General features: G+C 55.1%; 1 protein-coding gene across 4 annotated transcripts; it reads right to left on the bottom strand.

Moving 5' to 3' along the window:
• Positions 1–874: 874 nt before the first annotated feature.
• Positions 875–18,445, bottom strand: CACNB1 (calcium voltage-gated channel auxiliary subunit beta 1). Of its 4 annotated transcripts, none has more exons than XM_006214235.3 (14): positions 18,149–18,445; positions 15,636–15,722; positions 12,532–12,651; positions 11,633–11,755; positions 10,939–11,075; positions 10,631–10,707; positions 9,243–9,262; positions 8,899–8,979; positions 8,384–8,442; positions 8,089–8,198; positions 7,788–7,939; positions 5,221–5,316; positions 4,515–4,700; positions 875–2,730 (listed from the first exon to the last, which is right to left on the bottom strand). In XM_006214235.3, the coding sequence occupies exons 1-14, from the start codon at positions 18,230–18,232 to the stop codon at positions 2,266–2,268; spliced, it is 1,797 nt and encodes a 598-aa protein (XP_006214297.1). In that variant the 5' UTR covers positions 18,233–18,445; the 3' UTR covers positions 875–2,265. The 4 variants fall into 4 exon arrangements, with proteins under 4 accessions (XP_006214297.1, XP_006214296.1, XP_072794914.1 ...); XM_006214234.4 differs by lacking the exon at positions 9,243–9,262 and adding an exon at positions 10,072–10,226 and having other exon boundaries at positions 18,149–18,434; XM_072938813.1 differs by lacking the exon at positions 9,243–9,262 and having other exon boundaries at positions 8,899–8,975; positions 18,149–18,434.
• Positions 18,446–19,277: the final 832 nt, after the last annotated feature.

The raw sequence follows: 19,277 nt of genomic DNA, 5'->3' as shown, positions 1-19,277 counted from the left end.
GTGGGTGGACCAGCCACTTGGCCTGTGGGCCTGCCCAGTTCCTCTCCTTGTGTTTGCTAACACCTCATCTGGAGGGTCTGGATGTCTGTGGCCCTTGACCCACACACACGCAAACACATGCTTTGGGCAGGAGCATGTGGGACTGGACAGGAGCTCTAGTCCTCCAGGTCCACCACCCCAAAAACAAGAATCAGGAGAGTGGAGAAATGGTTTGTGGGTGCAGTGTGATGCAGGCTACAGATGACAGCAGTAACAACCATCAGAAGTCCACATCCTGCCAGCTGGTGACGGCAGTAACTGGCATTGTCACCTGCTGATTTTCTTCCTTGCTCTTGATTGTTAGGTCTCTCAGGCTGGGGCTGCGGGAATTTCAGATTCTCGACCCCGCACCACGGAGACCTCCTCCCCTCCCACAAGGCTGGTCAGCAGGGGCTGGGGGGGTAGCTGTGGGGCATCACTGGAGGGAGCAGCTCAGCGCCTCCCTCTCCTGAGGTGTTGGGGAGCAGCTGAGGCCACAGGAACAGAAACACAAGCACGTGCCTCGAAGACAGCGTGTCAGCGGGTCTAGATCTCACCCTACTTCCCCTCCTCAGCTTCCCATTTTCCCGCCTCTACTGATGCGGAGGTGGACCAGACGAGGGGCTTGGGGCTGAGTGGAGAGCTCAGACAGGCCATGAAGCTCCTGTCAGGCTTGAACATAATGCATCAGAGAGCTGCAAAACCAAGCACCATTCTCCTGCTGAGTGAACAATTCAGGCCACAGCTTATTCCTGTGCCCAATCCCTCGCTCTCCCTCCCTGCCGGTGGGCAGCTCCCACACGTCTAGATGGCAACTGTACCGTGGGAACAAAGAAGCAGGCTCAGGAGGCGGCCACAAAGGACAGGACGGTGGTTTTATATGTGGCAAAATACTTCTCCTAGGGGAGTACAGAGGAACAGACGGACAGATGGGGGCATGACACCAGACAGGGAGGGGGAAAGGTTGGGCAGTGGTGTCTTCTAACCAGTAAGTGGAAGCTGCACCCCACTCCCGGGTGGGACAACATTGGCACAGGAGGTGGCGAGACAGGCATGAAGTGCCCATCCCTGAGGCAGGCAGCCGGGCAGGGCCCCGTCCTCGTTGGCACAGTCGGCTCTCTCTGACCCAGCAGGGTGCTGGGGAGGGGGGCAGGGCTGCTGAGCTATGGGGATCCTAGGCAGAGGGACACTCAGGGCAGAGGAGGTATCAAGGCCTCTCCTGGGGGGAGTGGACATGGGTGAAGGACAGGATCACAAGAGGCAAATACAGAGCAGCAGCAGCAGCAGCCAAGCCCCCCAGGGGAGATCCGAGGTCCCAAGGCAACCCCTGGGGTGGTGATTACTTCTGGGGCACCAACCCACAGGGCCTCTCCCCTGGGGCCTCAGAGTGAGAGTGAAGGAGCAGTTTTTTGGTTTCAAAATGAGACAGACCAGAGTATTCCATTGGCTCCACACCCAGGTGACATGGGGATTCAGGGGGGCTCAGATGCAGAGGACCCCCCCTCTTCTGATGGCAGCAGGCAAGGGATGTTGTAGGCAAAGCTCATTCCTGGGGTAGGCAGAGGCTGAGGCATGGAGGTGGTGGGGCAGGTAGCAGCATCGGGTTACCCCCTCCTCAGGGTTCTAGGTTCTGGGCGGGCAGAGGGCACTACTGATGCCTGCCAGTTTCCACTCAGACCACTCCCCAAGACAAGCTCCCCACGGGGCTTCCATGCTGTAGCTTTCACTCCCAGACAATGCTGCCAGAAACCTGGGGGGAGGGGTGGGCATGATGAGGGACCCTGGATCTAGGGTTTGGGGAAGAGAGCCATCATGGGAAAGAGTCTGTAGTCTCCCTCTCCAGGAAAAGCCCCCACCTACCCCTCCCAAATACTCTAGGTTGGAAAAAGAAAGGGCCATCCCATTCAGGACCCTCATTTAGAGCCCGGAGTAGAAGGAGTTAAGGAAGTGCACCTTTTCTCTGGGTGAGGGGAGAGAGCCCCCTGAGGTGGGGAAGGGGACACTGGAGAAAGGTGGGCATCCCCTTGTCCATCCACAGCAAGTAGGTAAAAACCTACAGCTGGGGCTTAAGGGACTCCCAGGAGCCGGGTGGGATGTTACCACTTAAGAAACCCCAAACATTGAGCAAAGGCATCTGAGAAGAGACAGCGCCCCCTGGAGGCAGGATACATCCCCAGTGGTGAGCCCCTCCGTCCCTCCCATCCCCTGGGCCCAGAGCCCTTCCTCCCTCGGTATGGGCCCTGCCTCTCAGCGGATGTATACACCCCGCCCCCAGCCCTCCAGCTCATTCTTGTTGCGCCCGAGAACTGGACCCCCGCCCTCCGCGCAGTAGCGGGCCTTATTCCGGCCGCGGTTCCGGTTGTCGGTCAGCTCCTCTTCATAGTCTTCTTCTTCATCCTCCCAGGATCCCTGTCGGGCTGGTGGAGTGCTGCCCCCTGCAGGGTCTCCAAGCCCTGGCCCCTCGGAGGGGTCAGTCTCCATGTCCACACACGAGTCTCCCAGCTCCGTGTAGGCAGAGTTTCGGTTGCCAGAGGTGTCGGCATCAAACGTGTCTTGGCGGGGCAGTGCCCGCAGGGTGCCCGCCCGGCCTGGCGGGTGGCTGCTGGAGTAAAGGCCTGGGGGCTGGCCCAGCTCTCCCGGGTACTCGTGCACGCTGGCATGCTCCCCGGTGGCCCGTTCCAGTGACTGGTCCCCGGAAGCAAGGTAGGGTCCCTGGTTAGCAGACAGACGGCACACACCATGCAGATCAGGCAGGGGTGAGAGAAACACAACAAAGCAACGCAGGTTAGTGACGGCACCAAGACACCCAGCCTGGCTTAAGGAGGAGGGTGCTGGCCCCAGGGGATGGGCAGCCAGCAAATGGCTCTAGAGCCCAGCCAGAGGACAGAACTCAAGGCATCTGCTTCTCTATTAGGACAGGGGGAACCGGGAACCCAACCTTCTTAAGGTGTGAGGAGGCGCGAACTCTCCTGGTAACCATGGTAGAGAACCCATGGACGATTAGTCATAGCTTCAAGACACGTCATTAACGCTGTCTTGGGGAAAATCATCATTAACAGCTCATTAGTATTGCCACTTGTTAGTGGTTGATTGAGTTAGTCATTGCCCCAGTTTCCCAAATATATGAAGGGGGGATTTCAACTCCAGCTCATTAACCCCAGCTCCTTCAGCCCAACCAGACTCTAATCACAGGCTTCGGGAAACCCACACTTCCTCCCACCCATTCCCTAGTCAGGTGACTCTCTCCAAGGTTGATGGGATTCCTCGCTTGCCCCCAACAAAGACTCAATGCTTCAGAGGCGGAAGGCTGATGGGTCTCTATCCCCCACCAGCAATGATGAGATGGCCCAATGTCCTCAGCACCAAATGCCACATGAAGGTGATCTGATGGTCACAGCCATCATGGATGCTCCTGGGTGGGGCGCAAAGAGGCCTGGGTTCTAGTCCCATCCCCTGCCACTTCAAGTTGTGTGACCTTGAGCAACTGACTCCCCTCTCAATGACCCAGTTTCTCTGTGGCGGTGTGATGGGGATTAGCCTAGAGCAGCAGTTTCCAAACTATTCCCCAGAGATCTGGGGAGGGTGGACAGGGCACAGAAGTCTTCAGGGGTCGCCATGGAGTGGAAGTGGAGGCCAAGCAGCTAGCTCCCTCCTAGCAGAGCAAGGATGGCTTATCTAATAATACTGAGCTTCCACATAAGATTCAGTGAACAAATGGCCTCTGGTGCTGAAAACACATTTAAAAAGCAATGGTCTAGAATGATTTCATGGGTTTCTTCTGGCTCTAATCTAGAACCCAATACTTAATGGTCTGATCTCAGAGACAGGCCGTGTGGCTCCCATGGGAGGAGGTCTAGGCAGGGTGAGGCACTCACCAGAGGGCCTTTCCTGGAATCTGTTTAGAGTGGAAGGTTCTGCATCAACTCATAGAAAATGTTTCATTTTGGGGCCCGTCTGAGAAACCTCGAGGGATTAGGGCTCTGCAAGAGGGGGCAGTCTCTCTGGTTTTAATGGCCCTGCTCTGTGGGATTTCCTGAGTCTGAGGGCCCTTGCTCTGATGGGTCTAAAATGCTATGACCTCTATTGGGTCTAAAATGGGTGTGCACTCCAGCAAATGAATATATAGGTCTTCCTGTTTTCTTTCTAGTCACTTGTCTTATGAGGCCCCTAATTAGGCCTCATATCCAAAGTCCCTGAAGCAGCAGATGAAGTCCTATGGGACCAGGCCCATGGAGGCACCACCAGCCAGCCCCAATCCCATCAAAAACCACAGACACCAGAAGCTGCCACTCACCACATTTTTTACAAAATAAAACTTCCGTTCCTTCCCCATGTTCCCTGCACTCCAGTTCCTTCCAAGCCCTGGACGGGAGGGGAGATGGGTGGGGCACCTACATTGTGTGCTCCTGCTGCTGGGGCACTGCCCTGGCCCTCTGCGAGGCCTCCAGCCCGCCCCAGAAGCTCAGATTTCTCCTGAGTGAGGTGAGCACCTGTACCTGGAGGTTGGAGACAGGGGCAGGGCTGGCAGCCAGGGCTGCAGTAGCCATGGTGCGGTTCAGCAGCGGATTGGGTGGAGTGCTGCTGGGCGGGTGTGTGGCCTTCCAATAGGCTTCCAAGTACTCGGCCAAGTGCTCGCAGGCATCCTCCAATTGGTTCTCATCCAGGATGATGTCAAACATTTCCTGTGGAGGCGGGGTTAAGGGTGGGGCTGGGATGAGCTGGGCGTGACCAAGGGGTGAGGGTGTGGCCTGGGGGCAGTGGGTGGAGTCGAGGGGTTGAAGGACAAAGTTAAAAAGAAACCTCTGTATGTCCAGGAAGACGAGGGTTCCCAGATATCTAATTTGACAGAACTCCAACTCCTTCATTCTACATATAAGGCAACCAAGGTGTGGAGGGGTGCTTAACTCCCCAAAGAGAAGTGGTGCTTCTGGGGCTAGTTCTTTTTCTTTTTTTCCCCTTAATGGAGGCACGGGGGATTGAACCCTGGACCTCATGCAAGCCAAGCACGTGCTCTATCACTGAGCTATACCCCCCACCCCCTACTTCTGGGGCTTGAACGCAGTCTGTGACTGCCTGTCTCACACTCTTTTCTGCACCTAAGGACGGGGCCCAAGTGTTCCTGGTCACCCTCTCATGAAGGCCAGAGGAAACCAGGAGAACCCAAATGCCCCCCTTCCCCTTCCTCTGGGTCTAAGCACTCACGGGGGGACACTGCGCCAGCTTCTCCGAGGCTGCAATTTGGACATTGAGGTGTTTGGACTGAGACTTCCCTCGAGACTTGATGAGCCTCTGAAGTACCTGGTTTGTAGGGGGAGAGAAGGAGCTAGAGGGACCTCACAATGCACCAAGCCAGAGAGGCAGATGCTGGTTGGAGCCAGAGTGGACAGGCAGTATCAGGGAGGGGGATGTGCCATGACTCTCAGCCCGGCCGCCGCTTCAGAAATGACCTCACCAGCACTGTGTCCATCCTACACGATGCTCAGGCTCTCTCCTGGGTCTCAGGCCAGCCTCTTCTGGAAAGTTCTAGCAGTGGCTGTATGCAGGGCAGTGATTCTCCTTCTCAGCTCCTCTAACCTTCTTTATAGGCTTCATTCTCAGGGCCAACTTCCCCTCCACGTTAACGGCAGCAACCATTCTTTATAGGGACACTCTCTATGTGCTGGCGCTATTCTGTGCTTTTCACATGATCAATTCATTTCATCCTGATGATCATCCCATTATGCAGCCACTATTATTATTCTTACCTCAACCATAACAATAATGATAATGATAGCTAAATATAAAGCCACAGTCTAATCTAAGTGATCAAAGTTAACAACATCAATGACACAACAATCTGACACCCCATGCTTCCCAATGCAATGCACTCGCAAGGACAGACCGCGTCGATGCTGTTCCTACCAGACAAGCAAAACCTAAATCTAGTCACTGGGAAACATCAAAGCCACACTGAGGAACAATCTGCAAAATAAGTGATCTGTACTCTTCAAAAATGTCTGTGTCATGAAAATCCAAGAAAAGCTGAGGAACAAATTCAGCTTAAAGAATACTAATGAGATACAACTAAAGGACGTGTGATCCTGGACTGAAGGGAAAATTGCTATAAGGGGCATTATTGGGACAACTGATGAAACTGAAGATGGACTGTATTTTAGATAAGATTTCTTGAATTTGACAAAACTGTACTGTGGTTATGTAAGTTAATGTCCTTGTTCTAAAGAAATACATTTGGGAATATTTAGGGATAAAGACATGCAATATCTACAACTTATTCTCCATTGGTTCAGGTATACATACATAAACACACATATACACATAATATCTGCATACATAAAGGTGGAGTTAGTGTGGCAAAATGTTCAAAATTAGTGAGTCTGAAAAAAATTAAATTGTACACTGGAAATGGCTGAATTGAATGGTATGTGATTTTTTTTCAATAAAGCTATTAAAAAACAGTGGTGAATCTGAGTGAAGGGTGTTCAGAGAGTGAGAGTCCTCTGTGCTACTCTTGCACCTCCTCTGTAAATTTGAAATTATTTCAAAATAAACATCTTTGAAAAACAGAACAGCTATAGAGCTTAGTAGGTGCCAGGCACTCTGCATGGGTAGTCTGTTTACTTAATCTTCACACCCACCATATGAGGATCCCTGTTTTGCAAATGAGGAAACTGAGGCACAGAGAAGTCAGGTGACTCGCCAGAGGAGCACAGAGCCGGTAAGTGGCAGCACTGGGACATACACTCAGGCATCTGGCTCCAGAGTCCCCACCCTTAACCTCAGTTAGGGCTCAGGGTAGGAAACGAAAGTGTGTGTTACTTTCTAGCTCAGAAGTGTTTTTGCATCCATTATCTCATTTGATCCTTTCAGCGTCCCCAGGAAGTACTTAAAACCCATCACCCACTTTATGTCCATTAGAAACTTGGGACTCAGAAAGGTTCAGTCACTGGGTGCTCCACTCAGCCAGGGCTAGCCTGCAACAGTCACCGCCCTGGTTGCCTTCAGGAATCAGACAGAACTCTAGGCTTTTTACATCAATCCTCCAATTCTCTCAATAATAACATAAGAGAGGGACCATAATCCCCATTTTGTAGGTAAAGAAATTGAGGTTCAAAGGCGAAATAATCTCCCCCCGAAGATCTCAAGCTCAATAAAATACAACAACCAAAAAAACCAACAAAATTTAATCAATCAATTAAAAACAAGCCAATCAGGGCTAGGATTTGAACCCCAGGCTGTCTTCTAACTTCAAATCCTTCACCTAAACTCACCCTCCATGTTTCTCAAACCCCTGATAATGTCTAGGAGGGCAAACTAATGGAGACGCAATATGACAAAGGACAACGGCCTTCTTACCAATTTCATCTTTATCAAGGCCTAAATGAGGGCAGTGCAGCAAAAAGACAGGAAGGACCTCTCAACTGCTAACGAGCTTGGTGACACTGGGACAAAAAGCACAAAATTCTTTCTGTTTTCTGGACTAAGGATGGGAGGTCAACCAAAGTAGAGACAGGGGACAGGCCTGCATGACCCTAATAATAATATTTATAATAGTTAATACACGATGAGATACATTATATGAGACCCTTTGCTAAGTGCTAAGGATTCACATTAGGTTGAAGCTTCACCATATCTATACAATGGAGTTTGACAGGGGAATCAAGGCGGCAGGAGATTAAGTTACACAATTAGTAAGCAGTACCTGGGGTTTAAACTCAGGCAGCCCAACCAGAGCACTCCTGTCCCCATCAGGATAAGACTCTTGCACTCACCTTAGGAGAGGTGATCTTGATGTAAACAATGATGGGGGCTAGTGAGGTCTTGGAGAGCTGGGCTGGGTGGTTGATGGTGTCGGCGTCCAGGGCAACCAACTGAAGGGTCCGGGCTAGCTCAAAGATTCGCTCGATCTCGCTCTGAACCTCAGCTGGGGGAGTGGAGTCATGGGGAAGGGAAACGTAAGGGGGGCTTCCCAGGAGGCAGTTGGCAAATATAACACTTCTGGAGATGCCCCTGTCCCTCACACATCTGGCCCCAGCACAGAGGTCGGGGGCTGGGGTTAAGGGGTGGGCTCACCCAGGCTGGAGCGTGTGTTGGAGCGTTCAATGATGATGTGTTTGCTGGGGTTGTTGAGGACTGAGCGCTTAGCCAGGGAAATGTCTGCCGTCACACGAGTGATGGAGATCCTGGAGGATGGGGCAAGGGGAGTCAGGGGTCCGTGTGGGCTAAAATGCCCTGCCTACTCCCCAGGCTCTAGCCTGCCTCTTATCCCTCAGTCCAAGAGTTCCAGGATTGTCATTCAAGCCATTCTGCCCATCCCTGGCAGCAGAGGACCACGGTGGGGGTGGAGAGCCAGCTCCCAGGATCTTACCTGCCATCAAACCGGTGCTTCAAGAAGTCAAATAAAGCTTTCTGCATCATGTCTGTAACCTGAGGTTGGGAGTTGGGGTGGGGGAGAAGTCAGGTATTTAAAGCCCCTCAGGAAGGGTGGACTACTGGGTATTTGTCCCCTGATCTTCTATTTTCTTCTTAAACCCCTGATAGGAATGGGTCCCTGTTGGGAAGATGGGGCAGTCCTCCTGAGTCCGAGGGGCCTCCCCTGGGGTCTCTGGTTCCTAAAGTCCTTTTCCTAAAGTCCTAGGTGGTATCTCTGGGAGGACTTTTCTGGGGAAGACGTGGGGTAGAGAGGACTAGACCCTTCTGAGTGGGTCTCCCTGTGGGTTGGGCCCCTCTGAGGCGGGTGTTCTCTGAAGGTCTGTGGCCCTCTGGGGAGGAAACCCTGGGAGGGCCCTGCTACGGAATCTCTCTGGGGTCTAAAGACCTTTCTATGGAGTCTCTCTGGGGGTCTGGGCCCCTCTGGGCCCACTCCCCTCTAGGGGCTCCTACCTCATAGCCCTTGAGCGACGGTCCCACCAGGATGATGGGCCTCATGGAAGGTACCACGTCATAGGGGGGCACATGTTCTGTCTGGGGGGGAAGCAGGAAGGGGAAACCCCAGAGTGGAGATGGCATTAGCCCCTCTTCCGCCACCTCCAGGCTCCCTCATGCATCCTTTCCACCCCTGGTCCCAAAGCCCGGATGTGGGGATTGGAGTGGGGATGGGGAGGTATGGCGAAGGAGAACCAGGAGGGGTGGGGGACATAGGGGGCAGATATGGGAATGGGTGTTAGAAGGTCCCCTAGCTCATCCCAGGGGGTGGGGAGGGGGACACAGAAAGCTGTGATACTCACCGATTTCTGCTTCTGTTTGGCTGGGTCCAGAATGCCAAGAGGGGGGAGGGGAGGAGAAAGGGGAGGGTACCCAGGCAGGGGCAGAGGGCAAGGGAGGAGCCAGGACAAGAGAGGGAGGAAGAGCGGACAGACGAGGAGAGATAACAAGGCATGCGTGTTAGTGACAGACAGAGCCAGAGAGAGGGGACGGGACCCCATGCCAAGGGGGAGCCAGAGATGTCCCTGGCTCAGGGCTGGGAGCGGGACTGACAGTGAGTCAGGGAACTTGGAAAAATTCAGATATCCTCTACCCCCTTTCTGGGTCTTGGAAAAGAGCTGGGAAGAGTGACAGCCCCTAATTTGGTGCCCATCTCATGGCCCCAGTGCAGACCAACCAGCCCATTTTAAAGGTTCCCTTAACTGTCCTGCTCTGCAGCCAGGAGACCCCCAGGTGCCCACCCTAGCCCCACGGAGTCCAAAAAGGGCAAAGATGGGTCACCATTCTACTTTCCACTTCACATGTGGGGCAAACATGGACTATCCCACTGGTAGTAAGGGGAAAGGTCAGGTTTCATTTCCACCAGATTCTGCTTTCAGTTGGGGGTAGGGCAGCCTTCCAAGAGAAGCGGCACTTCGACTGCAGAACCATCCCTTCTTGGGGAGTGGGTTAGGGTGCGGCGACAGATGTGCCCGACCTTGGTGCCACTCGACCCTCCCCTCCTCCTCAGCAGGAAGGCCTGATATGCACAGAATCAGGCTGGTACCACATCTCAATCCATCCCAGCCCTCATCCCCCTGCCAAACAGCTGGGCCCTGACCTCCCCTCTTGCAAGAACCCAGCAAGAATTACCTTCTTGAAGAAGGGGATGCGTTTGCCGTGGGGTGGCGGGGTGGTGACACTGCTAACACTAGTCTTGGCGGAGCCGCTCTGCTCACCAAGCTCTGCTTCCTCATCCTCTAACTCTAGGGGGTCTAGTTCAAAGGCTAAGTTAGTCATTTCATTACCTGGACCGGAGAGTCAGGATTGAGGGAGGAAGGAGGCGAGGTGGGGAGGAGTGAGATGGACATGGAGACACAAGTACAGAACGCAGGGATGGGATGGGGAAAAAAGAAAGAAGAAGAGGTGAATGGAACAGGGCTGGGAGAAATGAATGGGGGGGAGGGGTGGGGGAGTCAGGCAGAGAGATGGAGCTACCAAAGAGATGGGAGAGGAGAGACATGAGAGAATGGGAGCTGACAGGCCCAGCTTGTGGCGTGTCCTACTCTTCAGGGAGGGGGTACCACTGGATGTGTTTGGAGGACTCAGGATTGGGGTACCCCTTATCGTGGGGAAAGCAAGGGTCAGGCAGTGGGAAGACCATCCCACCCAGGAGCTCCACCCCACCCCCTGGGGTGGTGGCAGCTCTTACCACTGGCAGGGGGTGTGGGGCGGCGGGTGCCAGTCACCACATCTCCCAGACTGGAGCTGGAGTTGTCACCTGATTTGCTGTGTGGGCAGAGAGAGAAGCAAATGGAGCCATGAGCAAGGAGGTGGGCGTGAGGGTGGGGGATCGTGTTCTCTCCCAGGCTGCCCACCCCCTGCTCCCAGATTCTCCATCCCCACCAGTGATGCCACAGGCGACTCTGTGTCCTCAGGGGTATGGGTCAACCCTTGGGGCCTAGTCCTGGCTGGATGGCCTCTCCTGGGGGTGGGAGTGCCCCGCCCCCAGCCAGACACCTGGAGCTGAGGCGGTTCTGGCGCAGCTTCTGTTCCTGCAGCAGGCGCAGGCTGTCCAGTTTGACGGGGCTGGGGATGAAGCCAACCTCACAGCCCTCCTTCACCAACCGCCCGATCCACCAGTCATTATTGTATTTCTGCAAACAGCAACAGCAGTTGCGGATGGGAGAGACCAAGAGGGAGATTAGCAGTACAAGCCAGCAGCCAGCGCCAGGGGACACCACCCCAGGACTTGTCTACCCTGTTCAGACAGTGGCACCCTCAAAGAGCCCGGCCCTGGCTCCTGCCTCTGAGTACAGCCCCCAATTCTCAGGACTCTCTGGGACCAGCATCCTCTTATGCCCCGTCCCCAAGCACATCCCTGTTCTGAGAGACCTTCCTCCCACCACGTGCCAGCTCTACCCTGGAAAGGCAGGGAGAGGAGTAAATGCTGATACCTCCATGTGCCTGGCACACGGCCGCTCCACTGACAGGCTTCATCACCAACCTTCCCAACAACTTGTGACCTAGGCGTTACCATCCCATTTTACCAATGAGAAATTCAAAGCTCAGAAAGGTACAAAGATTTGTCACACAGCAGATTTAGCCCAGCTCTGCTTGGCTCAGAAGTCTTTTCCACTAGGGTTCCGGTTGCCCCTCTCGTGGCACCCACTACCCTGCCCGCCCCTCCAGATGCCAAGTGGTATCTCCCCACCTCTTTGATGTGCAGGAAGTCCTTGGGCTCGAAGGTGATGGCCACTCCCTGCACAGGCACCTCATCCCCTGGAGATGGGTTGTAGCCGACATTTGTCCTCACAGCAAATGCCACTGGCTTGGTCTAGGGGAGGTGCCCGGGGAAGATGAAAACCAGAAGGTTAAACCATATTGTGATGTACAACTTCCTGACTTGGGTGGTGATTAGGGAGAGGTTTGTTTTGTAAATTGTTCATTAAAACATATACTCAATAGTTCATGCAGCTTTTCATGTATATATTAAATTTTACAATTAAAAAAAAAGAAAGCAAAAAATAGAATTCAGTCCTCCACCCTTAGGATGGAGAGGGGCATCAGGAAATGATAAGTGTTGGTCGTGGGGGAGCCCAGAATGACACCGAGAAGGAATAATAATAATATTAATAAGCAACAGTAACACTACTGATAGCAGCTACTGTTCAGCGTGCCAGGTACCGTTACATGTTTTACATGCATTATTTCATTTATTCATCACAAAAACCCTATGAAGTTAAGTACAATCACTATCTTCATTTTGATGAATGAGGAGACTAAAGTTCAGGAAGGTTAAGTGACTTGCCTAAGATCACATAGCTAACAAGAGTTAGTCCAGAAAGTCTGACTCCAGAAATAAGTGGAAATTTTTAGCACTTCTCAAGCTCCTATTATATATAGAAACCGTATTAGACACTCACTATACTTTATAAGGAGCAGGTATCATAGCCTACATTTTACAGGTGAAAGATAGAGGCACGTTGAAGCCCAGTGGGACACCGGCTAGGAAGTGGCCGGGCCACGACTTGACCCTGGGTCTGCCCAGGCTGCCTCCAAGGCAAGGGGTGAGGGAAATAATGCCAGTGCCACCCTGTACATCTGTCTCACCTTGGCTTTCTCGAGCTGGGCTAATGCCTGGCGCTCTGCCTCCTTCCTTAAGGCTTCCCGGTCCTCCTCCAGAGACACGTCGGAGTCTGATGGACGGCTGGTGTAGGACTCTGCTGAGCCCTGGAAACAGACAGGGCCAGCTCAGGGCCAATGGTGCCTCTCCAGCTCCTGGACCTCGGAAGTCCCCCATCACGGACGCGCCAAGCCCTGGTCAGCCTGGCACAATACCACAAGGGCTAGGAGACGGTGGTATTAGATGGGAAGAGCCAGACAGCGAGGTCTGCAGGCCCCAGGGAAGAGTGTGGCCCTAGGGAGGGTAAAGCAAGCAAGCAGCAAGCAGGGGGTTGTGGCAGGTCCAAGGACAGCTGCCTGGGGCCCAGGGAGGGGTGGGAACCTGATAGGGGCACAGCGCAGGGGAGGAGTGCCAAGGGACGAGTCTCCAATCCCTGCTCCTCCTTCACTACCCTGCCCCCAGCGCCGGCTGAGACAGACTCAGTAGAGGCCCAGTGAGTCCTTCCAGGGACAGTAGCCACCAGCTTAGGCCTGAGCTCTCTGCACTGTTGGCAATGGGCAGACTGCTCGTATGATAGGGCCACACAAAATTTTGCTATCTTCTGCTCAAGGGTGAGGGAAGACAGGCTTTTACCTCCCACGCCAGAAGCAGGGAAGCCCCAACCCTCAGGCTCTCCTAAGATACGACAAAGAACCCACGATCCCTGGGGTGATGCAGGCAGGAGAGGCAAGTTCAGAGAAGAACACGGGCAAGCCTTTCCCCAGTACTGGGGCTGCCAGCTGCCAGGGTTAAGGCGGGTTCAGAAGTCTCGGTGTGCCAGGAAGCTGCTCTCGATCACACTGACTATCCCCGAACACAAGGAACTCCCTCAGCAATGCAAGCACATGTGTAAGACACACACAGCCTGTCCAGACCCAAGGCATGAATGAACATGCTTATTCATGGATGTGCCTGGATGTACAGCTTCAAGTACGTTTAGCAAGGTATGTTCTGCGGTGTGTCCTGGTGTGCATGACTGAATGCACACAGGTACACGTGAGTGCATACAGCGGGGTGCCCTCGGTGTCTGTGTCCCTGAGAGCACGTGAGGGCAGGAGTCAGGAGGTGTGGATTTGTGTGACTGTGCAGGTGTGGTGTTATTAACAAAGGGCAGGAGGTGACATGAAGAAAGAGTAGGACTTCAGAGATGGGGGGGGTCTTTCCTGAGGATGTGAAAGGGTCACTTGGCCAGGAATGCCCACTAGCTTGGTATGGAGGGGATCTGGGAAAGAGAGCAGATGGAGCCCCACCTCTCCAGGGTGCCCTGGTCATCAGCTGGTGCAGGTGCCCACCCCTTTCCCAGCCAAATCATGAAAAAGGGAGACTTATGAGGAGAGAGGATGGGGGTGGGGTGGGGTCACTAGTAAAAGCTGGAAAAAAGACACAAAGAGTGAAAACCAGTTAATTGACCATTCTCTACCTCTCCTGACAGGAACACGCAGAGTCAGGAAGACAGACACTGGGAGGAGCAGAAAAACAGACCCAGAGATGGAGCGGAAGAGGCACTTACTGACCGCAACACACACACACACACACACACACACACACCCCAGAAATGGCGGGAGACAAGGAAACAGTGAGGAGGCAAGGAGGCAGGCTGGAGTGAAGGGCCCCCACCTGCTTTCCTGAGGGGCTGCTCCCACCCCCTCACCCCCGCCCCATCCCCAGCTCACCACTACGAGGGTCCGGTTGGGCGCCTCCATCCCAGCGCCCTCAGTGCCTGGCCCTGCTGGCCTAGGGGGTGGCCCAAATTGCCCGTTCCCCCAGGGGCTCAGGTTACAAGCAGAGTTGCTACATGTGCAAACTGCTAGGGTATATTTAGCTCAGAGATGTGGCAAGGTCTGCCCCCCCACTCCCTGCCACCAACAGGGGGTCATAGCTGGGAACTGAGAGGAGGAAGGATTGGAGGCCAGGGTCTGCTCCCCTGGACTGGCAAATATGGAAAGAACAAAGACCTTTTCTGTGAAGAGGGGCTCCACTGAGCACAGTGTCATTCTTCCTAATCCCCAGCCCTGGCCCTACAACACCAGGGATGAGGGAAAGATCAAAGAAAGGACTTTCCATCTTTTTGTATACTTATGAGGTACTGGGATGAAGGGCCTCCTCCCTGACTCTCTCAAGTCAGGCCTGGGCTCACATGTGCCAAGTGTTGTGCAGACAGAAGAATCATAAACAAGGGCCTCACTCCAATCTGTAGTGGGTCTGCCCGGCATCACCCTCTCCTTCTTGGCCCTGGGGGCTGACCTCCCTACTATCCTCTGCCCTCATACACTTGCCCATTTTTTCTTCAGTGGATTCCTTTCCTCATCTGATCCTAAGCCCCTCTCGCCTTTTTTGGATACCAGGCTTTGTTGAGATGCTCTGTAGTCATAGCAACCACATGGCTCTCTCACTTCTCCCTGAGCCTGAGATGGCCTGGGGTTGAGTTAGAACAGAATGGTATCTTCCTGAGAACTGAAGATCCCAGAAAACTACTTAGTTACCCACTTCGGTCAGGGGTGCTGGGCTAAAGTCCTCTCTAAAGTCAACTTCCTCCTGTCTCTCCTCCACTTCCCTCAACAATCTTTCTCTCTGCATATTAAGGAATACTCACATCTGGATGTGGAGGGCATTTCCCTGATCCATCCCTAATCAGGACTCCAGGGCCCCAGACGTCCTGGCTCCTCATTTCTTAGGACCTGCCTCTACCCCATGCTGTCACAGATTCTGGGGGAGGACATGGAAGGAGACAGCCGGCAGGGGGAGTGGGTGACAGCCTGAAGCAAGCTAGAAGGAGGCAGGCCAGGCTGTCCCTGAATGAGATGACGCAGGCAGCCAGGCAGCAGGGGCTGGTGGCTGGTGCTGGGGGAGGGGCTGGGCGGGGGCTGAGGGAGTGGGTGCAGCTGACAGTAGATGCAGAGGAGGTCATGGGGTGTAAGGGTGATGGGGTGGTTCCAGGCAAGTGACAAATGACAGGGGAGAGGGCACCTGGAGAAAGCCTCAGACCCAGCTCACCATTCCTGGTCTCCACCAGCCAGCCACTTCCCTCCTCTCAGCCCAGCCTCCCCATTACCTGGCGGACAAAGCTGTTGGATGTTGTATCCGAGGATGTGCTCCCATCTGACCTTTTGAACCGCCCTTTCCTCTTGCTGTATTTGCCCTAAAGAAGCCAGGAAGGGACAAGAGTAGAATCAGAAAAGCCCGTTCCCAACCCTCATCCCATAGGCCCAGAACTACAGCCAAGCCTTAGAAATATTCCCTGATCTGAACAGCCCGCCCCTCCATCTTCTTCCTGAGATGGTACAGCCCGAGAGGGAGGGAGGGCCCAGACCACAGCCATGGGGTGGGAGACAGTGCAAGAGAGCCCTAGGAAGCACACACAGAAACCCCCAAAACCAAGCCAGAGAGGTTGGGAGGGGGGAGGTGCTGAGAAGCTGGAGGCTCATTAGGCAGCAAAGCTAATTAAGATGCTGGGCAGGCTGCAGCAGCCTCAGGGGGAAGGGAGAGGCTGCCTGCAGTGCTTGGGGGTGCAGAGAGAGCCCGGGAAAGTCCCCCTCCCTCCCCACCTCAGCTAGAGCAGAGAGGGGCTGAGTGTGCCTGTGGCCCCCAGAGAGAAGAGGAATCGCCAACCCAGGCCCAGCTTGGCTTCCCCGAGCCCAACTCTTGCCCTGTTTTCGCAGAGTAGGGAGGGGAGTTGCAGCTCTCAGCTCTTGAAGACCTAAAACTAGATTCCCAGGGAGGGGGGAGGGGGCATGGAACTGCATTGGGAAAGTAAACATCTAAACCCAACCCTGACTCATGAGGGGCAGATTTAGCCCCCCACCTACCCTGGCAGGACTTTTTCTCAGCCCCCTCCTCACCATCACAGTGATCACACCTCTCCCCAAGGAGGCAAGAGGGATCAAGCCCTGTAGCCCCCAGCTGCCACTGCCCAAATCCTGTCCCCATCCTGTCCCCATAGTATCCACCAGGCTGCATCCATCTAAATGCCCCCTGACATGAGCCAGGACACAGCCCCTGCAGGTCTTCGGGGAAGCCTGGCTCAGTCCCACTGGCTGGGCTCCTGGCTTGGGTGGAGTGACACGGCCTGACCTCTCAAGCAGCCACACATTCAGGTATTTCCAGGCCTCCTATAAAGGGGGCTGCTTCTTTGCCCTCTCCAACTCACATATACACGTTGGCCCCCAGCCAGTCTGGGGAGGGGGAATGATTGAGGGTTCAGGCCCTCCAAGCCCCTGCCCCCAGCCTCCATCCTAGAGTTTCTTTGCCAAAGAAGCCAGATAAGCTATGGTCAGACTAGAGGTTCCTTGGGCCTGAGTACAAGGAGGAGGATGGGTAGGTGGGAGAGAAGGGCACCTGGGAACCCTTTGAGAATCCTCCCTCCTATCACCTTCTCTCAAACTAGACATATAGACATATATCAACCTCTAGGATTGAGGATCCCTCAGTGAGCCCCAGACTCTCTGTCACATCACCACCACCATCCCAGGCTGGGAAAAGGGAGTGGCACCCAGAGGGACAAGGAACAGCTGAAAGGAAGGCCCCAGTCAGCTGCCTCACAGGCTCCAAGGGGCCTGGGGTGGGGAAGGGAGGTATTTTTAGGTCTGATCTGACTCCCCCCACGTGCCCATCAAGCACATTATCATGGTGGTTACAGTTGCTCCAGACAGGCCACAGTAAGAAAAGAGTTAATTCTATCCTAGCCTTGGGGTGTTGCCACATTATAAAAGGACATGTCTCAGAGAAATTCCCTGGCAAGACCACCCCAGACCCTGCTGGTCACTCCATGGGCACCCACCACACTCAAGAATACTCCTTCCTGGGGGTAACCCAGGGGCACAGGAAAAGTGTGAGTGGGGGAGGGATGACACAGCCCCCACCCCCCAGGTAACACAGCTTCTTCCCCTCCGGACAGTGAGTTGGCATTGACCCAACTTTCCAAACTTCGGAGGCGGTTTCCAGGCCTGGGGGGATGGGGTGGGGAAGAGAGAACGAACGTGGGTGTTGGGGGAGGGGAGCTGGTCCAATATAGGGGTGGCGCTTAAGTGGCTAGGAAGGTGGCCTGGCCCGGAGATGGCCCCTTCCCCAACCCTGACGGCCAGTGTCTGCGGCTCTGAAGGCCTGCTGGCACCGCCCTCTGACCATCGCCTCGGCCATCTCCCAGTGCCACCCCCGCCCCACCCACACCCGCCGGCGCCCCTGAGCGTGCTCTGCGTCGCCCCCTTTGCCTGAGCTTGCTCTCTATCCTACCTCAACCCCCAGTACCCCTTGCCAGCACCCACACTCTCAACCCACTGGAGCCGGTACCCGAGCAGCAGGGACCCTAATGCGAGGGAGACGAGGAGGCGAGGGTGACAGGCGGCCCGACCGCCCCCTCCCCGCTCGGCAAAACCGCAGCACAACTCCTAGCCAAGCGCCCATCAATCATTCACTGGCAGAGATGGGGGGCGCGCAGCCTTTCCGCTTCTGCGCCGGGCAGATAACCCCGGCCCCCCTCAATCGGACCCTACAAGATCCCCCTCGATCCGATCCCACAAAGTCCGCGGAAGCGGCCCCGTTCCCTCGAGCCCGGCCACCATGCCTCACCTGTGGGCTGGGGTCGAAGACCTCCATGGGGATCTCCTGAGAGGATGGGTAAGGGCCCCGGGACATGCTGGTCTTCTGGACCATGGAGAGGAGCTTCCCCTCCGGCCGCTGGCCCGGCCCAGCCGGGCACCCTCAACGCATGAGAGAGGCCGTCGGAACGGAGAGCAGCGCAGCGCGGCCAGCACCGGGTCCAGCCACCTGGCCCGGCCTTCGGTTGCCCTCTTCCTGCCTTCCCTCCCTCCTCCCGCTCTCCCCTCTGCTGCCGCCGCCTCCTCCGCCCCTGAAAGCTCAGCATCTCCCCCCGCCCCCTCCGCTCCCACCCGCCCCTCCCTCCCTCCCTCCCTCCGCCCGCCCCGGCCCCGCCCCTCGCAGCCCCTTCGCCAGTTCCGCACAGACAATGGGAGGGCGGTGGGAGGACGCACACCCCTCCCGGCGAGAGCTGGCCTCAGACTGGCCTAGTGTGAGGATGGCCCACTTTGGGGGGATTAGAAACTGGCCAAGGCCCTGAGAGCGAGGGGTCGGGGGTGCGGTTTACCAGTGGATGCCAAACACCGATGGAGCTGAAGCGCAGATTAGCATGGCTGGTACCGCCCCCCTCTTCCGTCCCAAACCGCTCTTCTTAGCCGGTCTTCCCATTCCACCCCAGCGTGGGCCACCGGAACTTCCCGGCCCTGGTGATCCTGGAACCCGGCTTTAACTCCTTTCTCCCTATTGTGAGCCCAGGCTGCCTTGAACCAACAGAAAGGCTCCTCCCTCGCTGGCAGCGTATTGCCCTTGCTAATACCCGCCAGACCCCAGACCCTTCCAAAAGGCCAGGAGTGGGCCCGGTTGAGATCTGTGCTCCTCGGAAGAGAGAGGGAAAAGGAGGAAGAAATGTGGAGCCGAGGCAGGGGAGACTGGCTAAAATCATATCTAAAGAACTTTGACCTGCATTGCTCCCCCTTTATCCTGTTGTGGGGACAGATATCCAAGACCTTGACCCCACCATGATCTGTGGAGAGAAAAAGAGCAGGGGATTCGGCAAGAGACCTTAGTGCCAGTTTAGCTCAGGATCTTTCCGGTGGTGTGCCCCTGGACAAATCAGTACAACTCTCCTGTAAAATGGGATTGTTGGTACTGTGGTGTCTTT

Source organism: Vicugna pacos, chromosome 16, assembly GCF_048564905.1.
Source record: "Vicugna pacos chromosome 16, VicPac4, whole genome shotgun sequence".
NCBI classification, from domain to species: domain Eukaryota; kingdom Metazoa; phylum Chordata; class Mammalia; order Artiodactyla; family Camelidae; genus Vicugna; species Vicugna pacos.
This window is presented reverse-complemented; position numbering and strand designations above follow the sequence as displayed.

Bases quoted from the DNA above. Each gene is read 5' to 3' on its own strand.
- CACNB1 (XM_006214234.4), bottom strand. From the start codon at position 18,232: ATGGTCCAGAAGACCAGCATGTCCCGGGGCCCTTACCCATCCTCTCAG. The intron at 7,940-8,088 runs GTGAGCCCACCC...CCACTCCCCCAG, and splicing joins CAACACACGCTCCAGCCTGG to CTGAGGTTCAGAGCGAGATC. The intron at 4,701-5,220 runs GTGAGTGCTTAG...CCGCCTCCACAG, and splicing joins AGCTGGCGCAGTGTCCCCCC to GAAATGTTTGACATCATCCT.